Source organism: Macrosteles quadrilineatus, unplaced genomic scaffold (assembly GCF_028750875.1).
Source record: "Macrosteles quadrilineatus isolate MER2022 unplaced genomic scaffold, UCM_ALF_1.0 Scaffold_6__1_contigs__length_79288215, whole genome shotgun sequence".
Classification (NCBI taxonomy): domain Eukaryota; kingdom Metazoa; phylum Arthropoda; class Insecta; order Hemiptera; family Cicadellidae; genus Macrosteles; species Macrosteles quadrilineatus.
In genome coordinates, this window is record NW_026542599.1 from 52909800 (window position 1) to 52927447 (window position 17648).

Consider the following 17648-nt stretch of genomic DNA (forward strand, 5'->3'; position numbering starts at 1 on the left):
AGCACAAAAATGAGTTTAAAAATTTGAAAAGATTAACATGGATCTTATGCGTTGCTATGCTGGTTACGAAATAACAACGAAATATAAACAGAAAATCAAAACAAATGGAGGAAACTCCAATCACATGTTTTATTTACAGTGTGGGGTGAAAATAGATAAGTGAGTACATTACATATTTTTGGTCGAGTTTCGACCACTGGACGACCTCTCGTATATATTAATAGGCAAGCATGTTTCTTTAAAACCTTTTTTCTCAGCTCGTGTGCATCGTAGGGAAAATCTACGCATACCGTTAGAAAGCTATTTTTCTGTAGGTGTGCAGAATCCCTTTATAAATTTAAATAGGCTCAAAGATAAGCACAAAAAATGAGTTTAAAGATTTGAAAAAATTAACATGGATCTTATGCGTTGCCGACGAAATAACAACGAAATATAAACAGGAAATCAAAACAAATGGAAGAAACTCCAATCACATGTTTTATTTACAGTGTGGGGTGAAAATAGAGAAGTGAGTACAGTACATATTTTTGGTCGAGTTTCGACCACTGGACGACCTCTCGTACATATTTAATACGCAAGCAGGATTTTTGTGACAATTACTCCTCCGAAACTACTGAACCGATTGACATGTTTTTGGTGTCATTGGAAAGAGCGTAACGTGAAGTTGTGCAAGAAACTTTCTTTTTAGGCAAATAATTAGAGAGTGAGGCCCTGGGGCCCTTTAAAGTTTCGTATTTCTCCATAAGATTAACATGGGAAACAAACATTGTTTTGAAACTCCAGCTGTTGTCAGAAATTAAATATTAATAATTGGTCTCCATGGAAGCATGAGAAAATTCACAATGTTTACATTTTTTGCTTTGACATTTTAGGGCCGCTTTCCCCAAATCAAGGTTAACTTAATCTCGGTTAACTTTAATCGGTGGGTTAAACTTAGGATGGCTTTCCCCACTATTTTGTCATGAAAGTTTAGTTTAACCTAGCTTTTCTTTGCAAGCAACAATGTTGGCAACACTGTTATGCAATTTTGTCTGCAATATTAGCTGTTTAACTTCCCACTATGACAATGACATATCTGTCATTAATTTTCTCGTATTTTGGTTATTTGTATTAGGTTTCGTGTCATTGTCTCCAATTAATTGTTGACATTAAAAAGAAACATTTTTATTTGCAGGCTAATAAATTGTTCTGATGCTAATTTATAAGCATTTCATTTTTGTGTTTATTTAAGCTAAAACTTAATCAAACAGTAGGCCTACTGTACGCATCAAATAAAAGCATTTACAATCATGGGAAAATAAAATGTTGGGAAAGACGCAAAATTAATGTTTGTGGATTAAACACTAGAGCCTATTCTTTGTAATGGCAGGCCTTGGCTACTCAGCATTAAACACGTTCGATCAATAATTGTTTCTAAACTAAATTTTAATTTTAGGCCTACTACAGCAGTTGTTAATTTACACATGATAATAGGCTAGTGGTTAGGCCCGAATGTTAACTAATATTTACTTTTGTGTAATGTAAGACTCGTGTTAAAATAAACTCAAACCAAAAGGCTTCTTATGAGCAAACTTTCCAACCACTGTTGCGTTGCTGTGGACAAGGTAACCTATCGATTGTACACAACTACGATACTACCTACCGAAAATGTAATAATTTAGGCCTACTCTACGCATTTAAAAACCTTAAACCCATTACTGTATATCTGTAGCCTTATATCTTTAAATTTGAAATAGTCATGAATTAATTGTCTACATAGGTTCTGGTTTGCTATTTCTGAATTTATTTCCAGTTCAATTTATTTTAGGTTATGTTTAACAAACGTCAAACAAGGATATTTTTTGCCATTGCCGTCTGCCGAACGTAACAAGTCACCCAAGAGCCAATCAAAATCAAGCTATTATTCTTCTCTCCTGGGTTAACCCACGGATCGCCAGTTAAACCAGCCTCACCCCTAGGGTTAACTTAAACCTAGTTTAAACGAAGAAATTATTTTGGGGAAAGTGAATCTGAGATTAAACTAGAGTTTAAACCGCGATCAGAGTTAAACTTGATTTGGGGAAAGCGGCCCTAAATGTAAACAGTTAGAACCGTCAAATGCCTATTCAAAAAAATCTGACAGCTGATCCAAAAAAAAAATAACTATGTAATTTGATTTCAATGATTATGAAACAGATTTTTCCCGTTGCGAAGCAAAAAAGCGCGAAGAAGAACATGTAATTGTAAAAAGTCAATGTGTAAACTATCTATGTTGTATTAAAAATGTGTATAGTTTTGGATGTTGGTTTGTGTTAAATGATATAAGTTAATTAGTTATGTAATTTTTATTTTAAGGCATATGATAAATAACAAACACCATTCCAGAGTTCTGCCAGTTTTTCCCTATCTCTGGCCTGTAGAGTTTAAAGTAGTCTACACCTTATTGTCTACAAATTGGCTAAATAACAAAAATAAATTAAATAAATTAAAAATAAATTTATGTGGAGTTGTTTTAAAGGCTCGGTACTTTATAAAAAAGCTGACAGCCTTTTTACGTTGACTTAAATTGTAAGCTAACTTTTTCCCGTCCATGGGCAGTTTGATTGTTAAAAATTAAACCTTTAAACTGGAATAGGACTGTTATGTAAATTGTGAGTATTTCCATTAGTTAATAATCTTTTAGTTGACTCTTTTAAAATCATCGGAAATTATAACTGTTATTAGTTTTTAAACAAGTTATTTGTTTATAAATAACTACTGTACTTCTTTGCAATTGCTCGATTTCGAGCAACATGTACCCTAGTAAATAACTTAAACCCCCCAGAAAGCTAGAACATAAATTAAAATATTTGGTAAATTAGTTTAAAAAATGTAGTACAGTATAACAAAAAAAATCAAGTTCAAAATTTAAAACCCATCCCAAAACACATTACTACGAGTATTATCACGCTTTCAACTTAAATATTCTTCTAAGACAAACCAAACATGAAAACTTTCCACATAAAAATATTACAAAATAGAATATATGTTCACTGACTGTTCTATATCAAAATGCGAAATTCATACATTGCAAAATTAAACAGTAGTTTCCGTACTTCTGAAATGCAATACAGTACCGCCAAGCGGCTTAGTATTACGGCATTTAAATATTAAATAGCCATTCCAACCAGGGTTCGGGGTATTTAAAGCCCGTTTGCTGTTACAACCACCCTGTGTATTACATCCAGCCATGTCCTGTGAACAGCTATTTTTTTTTTTTTTTTTATCACAATTTTATTTACAAACTGTTCATTTTTAGAACATTTAGCAAATACAATAACAACTTTTAATAAAACGTTAGTTAATCTCTGTCCATTGACAGAGCTAACTTAAAAATATTTCAATGAAAAAATAAATATGTAAATAAACAAGGGAAAATTAAATTGTTCAAACAAAACGTGTGCTTAGATCCAAAACATGAATCCTTTTTAGCCTGTATATACTGGTACTGTTGTCCAAGAGGTTTAGAGCCAGGTGATTAGGGTGATTTTCAAGTTTCTTTAGATATTTTGCACTAAATTTGGTTATTTCTTCTTCAACCGTAGGAATTTCACTGTCCTTGTGAAGGATATTGTTATTAACATACCACGGGGCTTGCAGAATGAACCTTAACGATTTATAAAGTTTGTTAAAATATATGCATCACAAATATGCTTAGTTTATGTTTAAAAAATCTTTGCAATGTCTTTATTTTCAATGCATAATTTTTAACTCGATGTGTTTTAATGCAAAATCTCCAAAGTAACTAAAAGACTATAAACGTTTTATCCTGTTCAAAATGTTGTGTTTTTATACATATTGAGAAAACTTTACTGGTCTTATATATCCGTATCTTTGGTACAAAATATGTTTTTTCTTACTAGATTTATTGTGTGATTTGTGCTCAATTCGCAAGGAGTTCTAATGAAAATGATCTCCCTTAACACGTTCGCTAATTTCTGTTCTAGTCCACATTCAATTTTGGAAGAACTTACAGTATGTGTGAATTTAACAAAAACACTTCATCATAAACCTACCTCCTTAATCCTTTTCTAACTTCAAATCCTTTTTAAGTCAACAAGCGTAGTCATCAATCGCAAAACTAAGACGGCTTCACTTTGTATATGTATTTTACGTTTAAGACGAATGCAGATGGAGTAATTCAAGTGTAGAATAGAGTGACCTGAGCAGTAGTTTCGTTACCGACTAATAACACTGTTCTTTTACCCATAACAACTATTTATTTAAAATCCCAATGATCGAAGGGGTTTACGTAACAATTTGTATTTTTTGTAGGGTAGGGTAGAACCTAAGAAAGTTCCCGCTCCCCCTATCAATTTCTATCACTCCCATGCGTGCAGCAAGCACCGATCTTTAGGCTGAAAAATAATTTTCAGATTGGTTTTCCCGATGACTTCTACTAACCACTGTTGAAAGTGATTTCGATATAAATACACTCCTTATCCATCGCCTTCCTCAACGACTGTCACTGATGTGTTAAAATCGCATGTCCATCAACATGCCGTGAAAGATCGTGTTTACGTATACAACATGTACGACGTGCTTTCCAATCAATTAGGTAAGAACCTTTGTACTGTAGTGCCAATACGTGATTTCAATATAAATCCTCGGCACCCACTCTTTTGCAATCTCTATATCTTGTGTGATTTTTACGCCCCAACGTGCTAGAAGCTGTCTGAAGGCTACAGCGTACAGCGTATAGCGGGAGATGATTAGGCACGTTATCAGTGGGAGGGGTGCGGTCGATCAATAACAAGTGTCGAGACGCGCATGTCCACGACCATTCAGGGGCTGCAGGCGCGCCGGGGTCAGGGAGAAAACAGAACCAGTGAAAATGTTATGGTAGATGAACCCTGGCTTGGACATAGTCCTGAATACCCGCTACGACGACTTTACCCCTGAATATCTTATCGAAGATTAAACCTATAGTAGTAGTAGTAGTAGTTCCAGCAAATAAGACCTGAATTGACATAGTCTAGGAGTGTTTATAGTGTTCAAATCCGAAGGTCGCTGGTTTGATTCCAAGCCCATTTCCAGACCCAGACGCCAAATTCATTGGGCTGTGAATATATGATGCTATCTAACAAAAAGATCGGCGATAGGATCAAGACCAGGATTTGGACCGTTCCCTTCAAAAAGTAAAATATGCCATTGACGTATAAACACACTAAAGAGTGTACCCTGAATGATTAATTAAATCCTGAAATGATTATCGTAGTCAAGTAGCTAGTAAGAGAGAAATCCACCTGAATGCCCTGATACCCTTCCACATGAAGAATTCAATCCTGAAAATGTTATCGTTTGAGGAAATAGTCACGAGGAAAACTAAATGAATTCCGGACATTGTTCAAACGAGGACTTTGATCCACAAATACTGTTAGCGTAGATAGGTCCTGTGTATATAAATTCAAGTCTTTCTTAGTATAGGCTACGGGTAAACATCCTGTATAACCTGATTTCCCATGTAGTTTCCTGCATAGAAATAGTCAAGGTGAAATGGGAAAGTTCTCCTTCATCTAATTTATTTTTTGATTTGTAGATATATGTGTACATTACTTAAAACTTAAGGTTGGCGACGAAACAGCGTATCACGCCATTTTCACATTGCTAAAAGCAATATTACAACAGGTGGACCCAAACCCGAATCTCTAAGAATAATGTTTAAGACTGAAAAGATATAATTGAACATTTATACAACAGCCGTAGTTAAAGAAAACTCCCTTTACGACTGAATACCTAAAGAAATGTCCTCTTAATTGAAGAAGACAAGATAACCGAGCACAGATTGATTTTAAGGTCAAGGTCAAAGCAATAAAACTGTAACTCAAGAGGATGCAATAGTTCACAGTCTATTTATAAAGTGTTCTTACAAGCAAATTAAATTCGAAAATCACTCACTACATGCTAGTGTGATATTTCCAGGTGGTTCGACTGTGAGACATTTTAGCTGACACGTAGGTTTCTCATGCAACGCTTTTTCTGTTTCACAGAAATCTCTCAATAAAATGCAAACAATAATTAATACTAGAGGTCGTCCAGTGGTCGAGGACTCGACCAAAAATATGTAATGTACAGACTTATTTATTTTCACCCCACGCTGTAAATGAAACATGTGATTGGAATTTCTTCCATTTATTTTGATTTTCTGTTTATATTTCGTTTTTATTTCGTCATCAGATGGCAACCCGTAAAGCCCGTTAATTTTTTTACAATGTTAAATTATTTTTTTATTATTATTATTGAGCTTATTTTTATTTTAAAGGGGTTCTGCACATCTACAAAACAATATTTTTCTAGCATTAAGTGTAGATTTTCCCTGCAATGCACACTAGCTGAGAAAAAAGGTGTTCAAGAAACATGCTTGCCTATTTTATATAGGATTACGCAATATGGAATTAAATAAATTGACGTAGTCAAAAGCAATAGTCAATAAGTGTGTTTTAACCATCGACCTTTCACGCAAGACAAATCAACAATATACAACACTACGTTGACTACCATTTCCATGTTAGAGTTGATGTAAAGGAGTTGAACCACCAACAGAGTTCAGCGATTTAAATTACTGGCATCGAATATGTCACCTATTGAATCAAGACAAACAACTCAGCTTATAGTATCCATACTATAATTTGTCATATAAACTGCCTATCTCACAAAAACAAAGGAAGAAAACGTCATTTTAGCATTTTATACTGTAGCATATTTTGTGAGTGGCCCATTCAAATTATTTTTTAAAGAGATACAACAGGTGCATAGAGATTAGGTGCCTATGTATCCAAAAGTCATAAAAACTGAGACGTTAAAGGGTTCGGGCACGAATCCGGCCCATCAGACAGTTCTTAGTTTCAAAAAATTAATGAACGCGCTGCAAAGATTGACGGTTGGTTGGTATTGAATTGAGTTTAGTGAATTAATCAGAAAACCGTCAATGAAATTCATGAGACCTTGAGTCCTGTTAAGGCTTATGCACGACGTTTTCTGTCGGATGGAATACTTGGTGGTTCCGTTGGGGAGTTGTTTTTAACATGGGATCAAACTGGACCATTTTTATGCACGACGGAGTCTCCGCCAAGTTCCGGCGTTCCGTCGGGGCGTTACATAGGATCAATCACGTATCCTAGAAAAATGTTTGTAGTAATCGTGGGATCAATTATTCAATGGAACCCTTTTATGCCACGGCGTTTTCCGTCAGGCTGAATGCAGCGCTGCCAACCTACCCCGTGCTCTGTCATACACAGCATCGAAATCGCCTAACCTTAACAGATGATCATTGTAATAGATCAAGAATACAGCCAAAAAGTGATATAATTGCAAAAAAACTTACATGGTGAGTATAATTAAGTTTACATTTTTGTTTAAATCCTCGGACTAATACAATCATTTCGCAACACACCATAAGTTTGCGAAAGCTCCATCCAGTCTACGACTTTGATTCACCTGGTATACAGCCCAGGCTCCTCCCTCGTTGAGTCGTGGTCTATATTTCTCCACACATAAATAGTTCCAAACAATGGTCTTTCTTGTGTGACTGATGATGACAAAATGAAAAGTTCAAAGTTGGCAGCACTGGCACCCCCCACCACGGACATCGTAAAAAACCAGCGGATTCCCCTTGGCGGAAAAACTGCATAAAAGGGACCTAAGATTTCACCCGTCGATTTCGCCCGACCGAAAACGTCGTGCATAAAAGTGGCCTAAGAAGCTTAAGTCTAGTTAAGAACGACTTAAACTTACACCAAACTTAAGTGGATCGGTTTGCAACGGGTCCCGTGGAACGGTGGTTCCGCTAGTGCTATAACTGGCGTAAGAGAGCGAGAGAGATGGTAAACAAGCGTCGTTCTCGAGGTACACAAATCAACTTTGTTATGTTAACACTTGTAGTGACGTAACAGCTAATGCGGTGGTGAAAATAGCGGCGGTTGAGTGAACACGGTAGACGACGCGACATAGCAATGTGACGTCATTGGGACGACATCCGGGTAAATATGTGGGTGGTTAGAGTGAACACACGACTTAAATGACAAGAGTTGAAATTCGTTAAGGGTGAAATAGATAAATGTCGTTATGACACTAAGGTGATTGATGAAAAATAAAGTGACAGCTTTAAACCGATTGGAGTAAAACATTGTAATGTCGTTGGCTATAGGACAATAATACGAAATCAAATCTAGATATGTAAAGTTGTACAGATCCAATCTTTGTTGTCATCATTCAGGTGAGCCTAATGTTATTCAAGTGTATATAAACACAATCATATCTTAACGTGACTAGGATGCTACTATCGATCATATTTTGACGTCACTGGGATGACAATCACGATCATATTTTGACGTCACTAGGATGACACTAAACGATCATATTTTGACGTCACTGGGATGCTACTATCGATCATATTTTGACGTCACTGGGATGACAATCACGATCATATTTTGACGTCACTGGGATGACAATCACGATCATATTTTGACGTCACTAGGATGACACTAAACGATCATATTTTGACGTCACTGGGATGCTACTATCGATCATATTTTGACGTCGCTGGGATGACAATCACGATCGCATTTTGACGTCGCTAAGATGACACTGAACATCGTATTTTGACATTGCTAGGATGAGACTGACAATCATATTTTGACGTCACTGGGATGACAATCATGATCGCATTTTGACGTCGCTAAGATGACACTGAACATCGTATTATGACATTGCTAGGATGAGACTGACAATCATATTTTGACGTCACTGGGATGACAATCATGATCGCATTTTGACGTCGCTAAGATGACACTGAACATCGTATTATGACATTGCTAGGATGAGACTGACAATCATATTTTGACGTCACTGGGATGACAATCATGATCGCATTTTGACGTCGCTAAGATGACACTGAACATCGTATTATGACATTGCTAGGATGAGACTGACAATCATATTTTGACGTCGCTAGGATGACACTGACGATCATATTTTGAAGTCGCTAGGATAACACTGAACATCGTATTTTGACATCGCTAGGATGACACTAACATATCTTGACGTCACTAGAATGTCTTGACGTCACTAGAATGTCTTGACGTCACTAGGATTACACTGACGATCATATTTTGACGACACAGGGATGACAATAACCATCATATTTTGATATCGTTAGGATAACACTGACGATCATAAAGTGACGACTCTGGGACGATGAGAATAGCATGTTATGAGCAAGGTGACAAGGAGGGAGTATATCGTGTCTCAGATGACACAACCGATTTGAGAGGCTTAGACAGTTTTACTTTCAACGAAATTCTGTGTTGTCCCGTCAATACTGTTGAAAGTAAAATTGAAATGCGTTTAGAAGAGTGGCATAACATTTTTTTTCTTAAGGTAACTAGGTGAGCTGATCAGACAAAACATTGTGACATCACTCTGGAGCGATAACAAGGAATTATCGAAAGCTTGCTGGAATGAAAAATGGAAATGGCCTGGGCATTCAAACTAATTAAATCCCGCATCATTGCAGAATCTAACAAAAAGGAAAAATTGCCCTTTCAAATGCGTCTATTTACGTTAGTTTAAAGATATAATGCCCTTTTATCATCGGAGAGATAAGGAATATTCAATTATATTTGTGACACGAGAGCAATAAACATAAATTGAATTAGGCCTACATTTATTTGAGTTATCTAAAAAATAAATGTTGTCTCATCAAACGTTCTGATTAGAAGACGATTTCATAAGACGAACGAGGCGCGACGTCAATTGTGTTTAGAAGTAAATGAAGTTACAAGTGTGACATGAAAGCAATATCGTTCCGCAGGAAATGTCACCAGGAAAATTGTTTCGGATTTCCCAACAAGGTCAATATCGTTAGTAATACGGAGTAAGGGCAGGTGGCTCTGAGTGACTAATCTTGTCTATATAAAATACAGGGTGATTCTAAATTACTGTTACACATTTGGAACTTTATAAATGAAAAACCATACAACCTATCATCACAGGGTGAAAATCAATAGAAAGAGGAGATTCTACAGTTTTGTTTGACACCACTTTGGTATATATCGTTGTAAAATTAGCCTCTACAGACATTTTTAGATTTTAACAACAATTTTAAATTAATTACACAATTTTACCTCTCTGAATCTCAAAACTTCATACTCTATGTTGAAAAAAATTGAAAGATCTCTATGATTAGTCAAAAGTTTGTCAAAATTTTGCAACTAACCAATGTGGTTTCAAACAAAATTTAGAATCCTCTTTCAATTGATTCTCACCCCGAGATGATAGGAGAATCACCCTATTATAACACATTACTGCTCAGGCCTTCGGTTATTCAATGTGTGCTGACTATTTGGACCTCAGTGTCTCCGTTTGGTAGTTACTAGCATGTTTTGGATACACCTCCTCGTTTCAGCAAACACAAATTTGACATTTGGCTTAAAGCTGTGAAAATCATCCATGTCTACATATTCCTAAACTATTTTCCATCATTTAACTATTAATATAGCAGTTAAATTATTTGAGAGCTGGTTACCATTTTCGAACTGTTAGTTATAAATTTCCTCATAATTAATCTGGCGAGTTAAGTACCAAGTAGTATTTTACCAAGTAAGTACCACAACTACTCAGCTATATAGCCTACAACGACCAGGAATTACTAGTAACCCGCTCATAACATATCAACCGAGCTACCAATTTCAATGTATTAGTAAGGTATTAGTCAGAAAAATGCAAAGAATGGTGTGTGTTAGTAATTTAGTGTAAACCTCTTACAAATTATACGTTAAACTCTTATACAGCAAATGGAACCTAAGGTTCCCTAGTCTGTGATGAAGACAAACAAAATCCTCCATTTGTAGCCCAATCAACAATGACTACTTAACCTAATAGTAACTAACAGCACTCTTCAAAACAACCCAAATAAAACTGATCAAGACATAATTTCCCTCGCCATCATCCTTACCAGTGTCAAAAATAACTCCCACTGAACACCCATGTCTACCGACTTATCGATGAATAAAAAACCAATTTACGAGGCATCTGGGGCACATGTGCAGCGAGCCACATGGTTTTGGCTCTTTATGGACAGCTGTATCACCCAACTACAGGTCTACTTAAGATAGTGGCCTTTGAGATACAGCATGTTCTACATTCAATGCTGTAAATTTAATTGTAGAATATGTCTTGAGTTTCTTCGACGCTATTGGCATTATTTGCGGTAGTATCAAGGTTAGTATTAAAATTTGTCTCAATTTAACTGATTACCTCACTGTAAAATTACTTGCACCATAAATGCCCCTTTCAAAGAATTATTATTTTAAGATTCACTGAAAAATATCCAATACAGTAGAAAATTGGTTGCAATATATCAAAATTAAAATTAACGATCAGCAATGACACAAGACATTTGTTAAGTGATCGTTGTAAACCATACACGTTTATGAAACATTTCTCTACGTGAAACAACAGTTTAGTTTTTTTTTTTTTCATTTTGTATAAAATGGATGTAGTTGGGTATTTTATGTGTATAAAATGGAAATTAAGTTTATTTTGTTTATAGTTTTATTTTCAGTAATGTGTTTTATGTTTTAACATTCGGTGTGCCAACAAAACAGACGGTCGTAGACCATTGTTTAAATAAGTGCATGCTTTTGTTATGAGAGGAATGACTATAAAATACAGCACCTAATTCATTCATTCGTTCAATAGCTTAGTTTGCTGAATTTGGTTTGTTTTGGTAGAGTGTGTTTATATTTCTAATCAATTGATTGGATGCTACTTACTTCATTTGTTTAACTATTGTGCTTTTCCCGGATTCTCCGGCTCCTGAAAAAAAATACATGATTATTTGTAACTTATTCTATAAAATTCAAATACAAATAAATGCCCCCGACGCAGCAAACTTGCAGACTATGCGAATTTCCATTCGCCTGATTTGATTTTTAATTAAATCCATTTCAATAACTTTAGGTTTAATTTATGTTAGCAGTCTATCTTAGACTACTGATATACATACGTAAACATTTGAACGGATAGTGTTTTGGCCTCTGGAGACATCAAAATGAAAAGTAAATAGGCCCCAGGGCTAGGTCCTTCCATGCCGTCTGCGTAATAGCTTATTGCGTATACCTAGCGAAATTCGCTGATGGAAACATAATTGAAGATTATACTACCTTTTTTACTATCGTTCTTAAGAGTCAGCTAAAGACTTCGTCAAGTTTAGTTCCATCAGTGTCATTTTTTTAAGTGTGAGGATTTTTTAAATTCTAATTTCTTTCTTGCTTAAAAGACTGATTTCAAAACTAGTTTAAGCGATTAAAACACGCAGTAAAATCTTAAGGTCTGGTCTTTTGACGATAAAGCCTAAAACGTAAAATGCAGGTCCACCCCGAAGTAAGAGAAAACACTTTTAATTTACAGCGCTAAACGTTGTTAATTGTTACTATCATGAAACACAGATAACAACTCCATCTCTTCCAACAGGACGAGAAGTCTTCTAGCACTATTCAAATTTAAAGATTCTAATGTCAGAAAGTAAATGTTTTACCTACATAAACACTAATTATTGACATCATATGATTATCATAAACAGACGACAGCTGACTCTACAAGTCAACTTCTTGTAATAGTCAAAAGGCAAATGATACACAAATTGAACCAGGCTTTAAATTGTACATTACGAAGAGATGTGTATATTGCACTCAAGTCAATGATTCAGTGGTAGTGTGTGTGTTTAACCACAGGCCACTTGTTGATGTGAATACCTCGCCTGCAATCTCACGATAGTTGCGTGACTGCTCACGACCATTTAACTTTCGTCGGTTCTACTCGATAAGACAAACAATTAATTTCAATACTCTTCTGAGATAGGTACTGAGTTTAGCATTTCTGTTTAATTTAACCTAGCATATTCTTCAGCAAGAGTTATTTAAAATGTTTCCATCCGATGTTAGAGTCCCAGAGAAGTAAGATATCCTAATTCACTGTGATAGAGTTAACAGTGCATTATTTTAGGAGTTTACGCAACGATTGCGTAATAGTGCTAACGACACTAATAGAAACATTAAAAAATTCAACGAGTGTCGTTAACACTATTTACGCGAGTTGCGTGCACTACTTTACCTACGACAGTATTTTAATTACTAAAAACCACTACTCATAACTTCTCACGTATTGCCACTGACAGTGATGCAACGAAATACTGTACCAAACACTAATTACACCACTCAACAATTAAATTGGCCTGAACGGCTGAATGGTTGAAGTTTTTTACAATTTTACTTCTTCTCTCTCAATCATTGGACTTCATTGGTGCGTTACCCGTGTTGTTATGTAAAACAATAGACTAACAAACACAAGTAGACCTCCCATCCCATTGTAAATTTTAAAGCTCGTTTTTCGTGTCTAGTTCATGTCCGGTGTTGACTATGGTAAAACTATGCTGTTATGAGAAACTTTTCAATTCTATGAGCTGAACTGAAACGGCTACTTTTAAGAACGGTCATAGGTAAAAGATGTTTATAATTGTTTATATGCTCAATACGGGTGTATTTTTACGCAATCCAAATTAAATGTAGCCTATTATTTCGAGTGCATTTTGTCTCATATTTTTGTGAAAAAATATACATCAGTTTCAAGGCAGTACAAAACGTTGTATTTAGGTACCGAGTAGTAAACTAATTTTAAATTATGTTAGATGACAAACAACTGTTAGTCGTCTACACAAAAACCTAACATAAACCAGTCTCCAATTAATAAAATAAAGGCGGTACGGTACCTACATCATCTATATAAGAGAATATTGTAAAAACCGAGTTTACACGATGCAAATTGGCGGGCTAGTTACTATCTTTGCCTCAGGTACGGAAACCGAAAAAAAACATTATAGGCAGGTAGCCTGCCCCGTAACCTGCCTGCTCTATTGGCCTTGTAAACACGGCAAGCTTTTGTTCATCAAAACGTTTGTTAAAAAGTGAAAAGTCCCCAACAATGTAGACGTCGACAGCTGCCAACAATCAGTTGCCAAGCTTGGCCAGACCATGACGAAGTCAACAAAAACTTAAGCGTCTTTGTACTCAAGGCCTTCATTATTGTAATCGTAATTTTACAACGTTTATTTTCATAATCTCTCTACCATAAAGTAGTATACGTCTAACGCTCTATCAAGTACATTAAATAAAGAAACTACTCACTTGACATCTTTTAACATTTTATAAAGATGCTCCTATATTAATTTATACTAGTGTACATGTTGCTCGAATTCGAGCAATTGCAAAGTATTACAGGAGTTATTTCAAAACGAATAACAGTCATATTTACAATTAATTTAAAAGAGTCAATTCAAAGATTACCGGTGTGTAACTCAGACCATGTTTATCTTCATTATTATTCGTTTATATTCGTCTGTTCTGTAGCTGCTGCACGATTACACCTCCTGCACCGCCTCCTGCCTTGTTTCGTTGTCGTCGCGTTAGAGGCATTTAAAAGAAAAAAAACAACAAATTAACAAATTATAACTACATAAAACAACGATAAATGCACACATTTAAGTTACAATCCTGCTAACACGATCCGTCTGGGGGGTTTAGTATGTTTTATCTATGGTTTTGTTTACACAAACTCAAATAGTAAATAAATGTACTCAATGCGTTTCATTGAATTGAACAATAAATAACAGCAATCAAATTATACAGCTGATCAAAATGTAAACAATTATGTTCTCCATAAGGATAACATGGAAACTTTAAAAGCCACTGGGGCAGAGCCCAAGGTACTTAAAAAAATGTAAGGCCAGTTTGCAAATCTACGCAACACGCTCTTTCCAATGAGACCTCAATGGATAAAATCGGTTAAGAAATGGCGGAGGAGTTCAACCGACAAAGTTTCATGTAGCGTATTAATTATCTAACAAAAAACCACTAAGTGGTAACACTTCCCCCGCCAAGTCAGCAACCCAAAAAAGACAATAAATCACCACTTTTCCGCCAAGTAAAACAATGTAATGTATGTAAGTTTGGCAACTTGGCGGCAGACTTTTGCTTGTTTTTTTTTTCATTAAAGTTACGGTACGTTGGTGGATAATTTCACAAATCAACTTCTCTAATTAATTAGTCCAACTAAGTATAATAATTTCGAGGTAATCAGTAAATATAAAACCATCACTATTATGATTTTATGAAATGTGACACAAATAAGGTCAAATTTTGTAAAATAAGCTCTCATCTAGCAATGTACTATTGGGAGAGATACTTGCTCAATGAAACTAATTTTATGGTATTTTTTAAAGTGATCAAGCAAAAGTCTGCCGCCAAGTGGCCAAACTTACATACATTACATTGTTTTACTTGGCGGAAAAGTGGTGATTTATTGTCTTTTTTGGGTTGCTGACTTGGCGGGGGAAGTGTTACCACTTAGTGGTTTTTTGTTAGATTCTATTTATTTTTGTAGAAAATTAACAGTTAAAATAAAAATCCTCTTTTCTCTTATATATAGACCAGGGCACAACTACACATAAAATGCATTGGTGTTACATAAGTGTTCCGATAATTAAATCCGTATATCTAAAGATTAGTGTAAATTGAGCCCTTATTAGAGAAGTAAAAATGTAATCAAACAGATTAGGTTTGTTAGAAATAGCATAAGGCAAAACAAATATTGAAAAACTCATTTTTATCCTAAATTTACATATCACTTTTTACATTCACTTTTTTGCTTGTTTAACATACGTAGACGGATTTTCCCGATTGTTTTATTTGTTTTAGTGTATCAAAACATAAAACTAACCTTATTTAGTTAAATAAATTTTGGCAATATTATGAAGAAACAATGTTAAAACTAACCTTAGTACTAGTACTAAGTTTCAAGTTCCTAGGTTTCATATGTTTTGATAAGTAGTATTAAACTGTTAAAAATGACGAGCTGCTGTACCAGTGTACCATTGGTACACTGCATTTTTCAATGGAAAGTATCGGGGAATATCACTGTTCTAAGTAATTTTATATAGTAAGTAGCTCAAATCATTCGGTATACCTGAAAAAAATACTTTATAAAAGTTTTAAAATAATTTTTCAGCTGATCCTATGAATTTCTCTAACATTTTAAATTAATTGAGATTTAATCGCAGCTGATCCTTCTTTTGTTTTGATTTTAATCCCATGTTATTTAAATGGGCCAAAATCGTACTTTGAGGGCTTGCCAAGGGTTTATGGGTCAACGCACCGACTTGTGACCCTCAAAAGGCACATCTACACGCTAAGGGCTTTCAAACAACATAAAAAACATTAAAATTGAGCCAGTGGTTTGGGCTGTAGGTCCGTCAACATTTAAGGAGAAGAAGGAGAACACGGAAAATTTGTGAATTTTCAAACTAGTTTTTCTTGGCTCAAACACAACCTTTTTTTAAATTCTTTTTTTTATTTTGCCAAGAATGATTGCCCCTATCCAGTGGATGAACAATTATTTTAATAGCTTTTGTTTCTTCAGAGCTATAGACGAGTAAAAAAGCCACTTTGTCACGTCATGTATATATACACTGCAGCAGCTGTGTACCGCTGGGGGACTTGGCGGGGCGGAACGCTGCCGCGTTCCTTAATATAGATTAATCACTATTCGAGTTTTGGTTCCATTGTAAAATCAAAACCTTGTTTTGTTGCGTTTAAATGATGTCCGATTATGCTATAATACGAGTATTTTGATGTTATATTATGTTTTACGAAAATTATTGTCCTCATGAGTAGTTTTCACAATGATATTTAGAGCCGTTGGCTGTAATGGTGCATGTGAAAACACTTACTACAGTATACCTACTGTAGTTTTTGTTTCATGCAACATACAGTACCGGTACACGAATGTAGAATAAATGTGTTTCTTTTGTTTTTAAGTGGATTTTACCGTTAACCAGAGGACAAGCAATATTTAACGAATATAGATAACATATGTGTATGCAATATTAGAGCGGAGGCTGGTCTATACCCCCCCTCCCCCCCTGGTGGGAATTTTTGGAATATACATTTTTGTGCTCGTATTGGCAAGTAAGATTTTAGGTGTTTGCCACTTGTGAATTACAGCATGTTCCAGTAAACACGAAAATATCATGATAGTTAGAATATATATACATAAAAAAATTTTGTTTTTCTTTTCCGATTTCGTTTGGCTCTTTTACCCCACCGATTTTTACGATTCAGGTCTCAAATTGAAGGTATTAACGTACAGATTGCACATCAAGCATCAGTATATATTTATCGACAGTCCCACTCGGATTATACGTAAATGAAATTTGCCCCCCATCTATATCTAAAGGGAGTTAAATTTGTTTTTTTTCTTTTCCAAATTTCTTTGGCTCTTCTACACGTCCGATCTTCATGATTGAGGTCTTAAATTGGTAGTATGCACACATATATTTCACATCAAGCATCATCGTATATTTATCTACTTTATTACTCGACCAAAAAACATAGATTTAATATATTTTTCAATTCGTATTTCAATTTAAATTGTACGGTATTTTACCATTTATAATTGTACCCTATATATTTTGGTCTAAGAACCCTCAGTGAAATACCGGCTTGCATTTAAGATATTAGTTAGGCCTATTCAAATTGGACGGGTTTCAAGCAAACGCAAGGTGAACATCCAACATA

The 17648-nt window shown here is 35.1% G+C and overlaps 1 protein-coding gene across 1 annotated transcript in view; it reads right to left on the reverse strand.

Moving 5' to 3' along the window:
- Positions 1-17648, reverse strand: part of LOC128996265 (guanine nucleotide-binding protein G(o) subunit alpha) — a 75737-nt gene that overhangs the window by 49851 nt on the left and 8238 nt on the right. The window contains exon 2 of the mRNA XM_054421462.1: positions 11793-11835. Coding sequence (XP_054277437.1) covers positions 11793-11835 — 43 coding nt within the window. The remainder of the gene's footprint in view (positions 1-11792; positions 11836-17648) is intronic.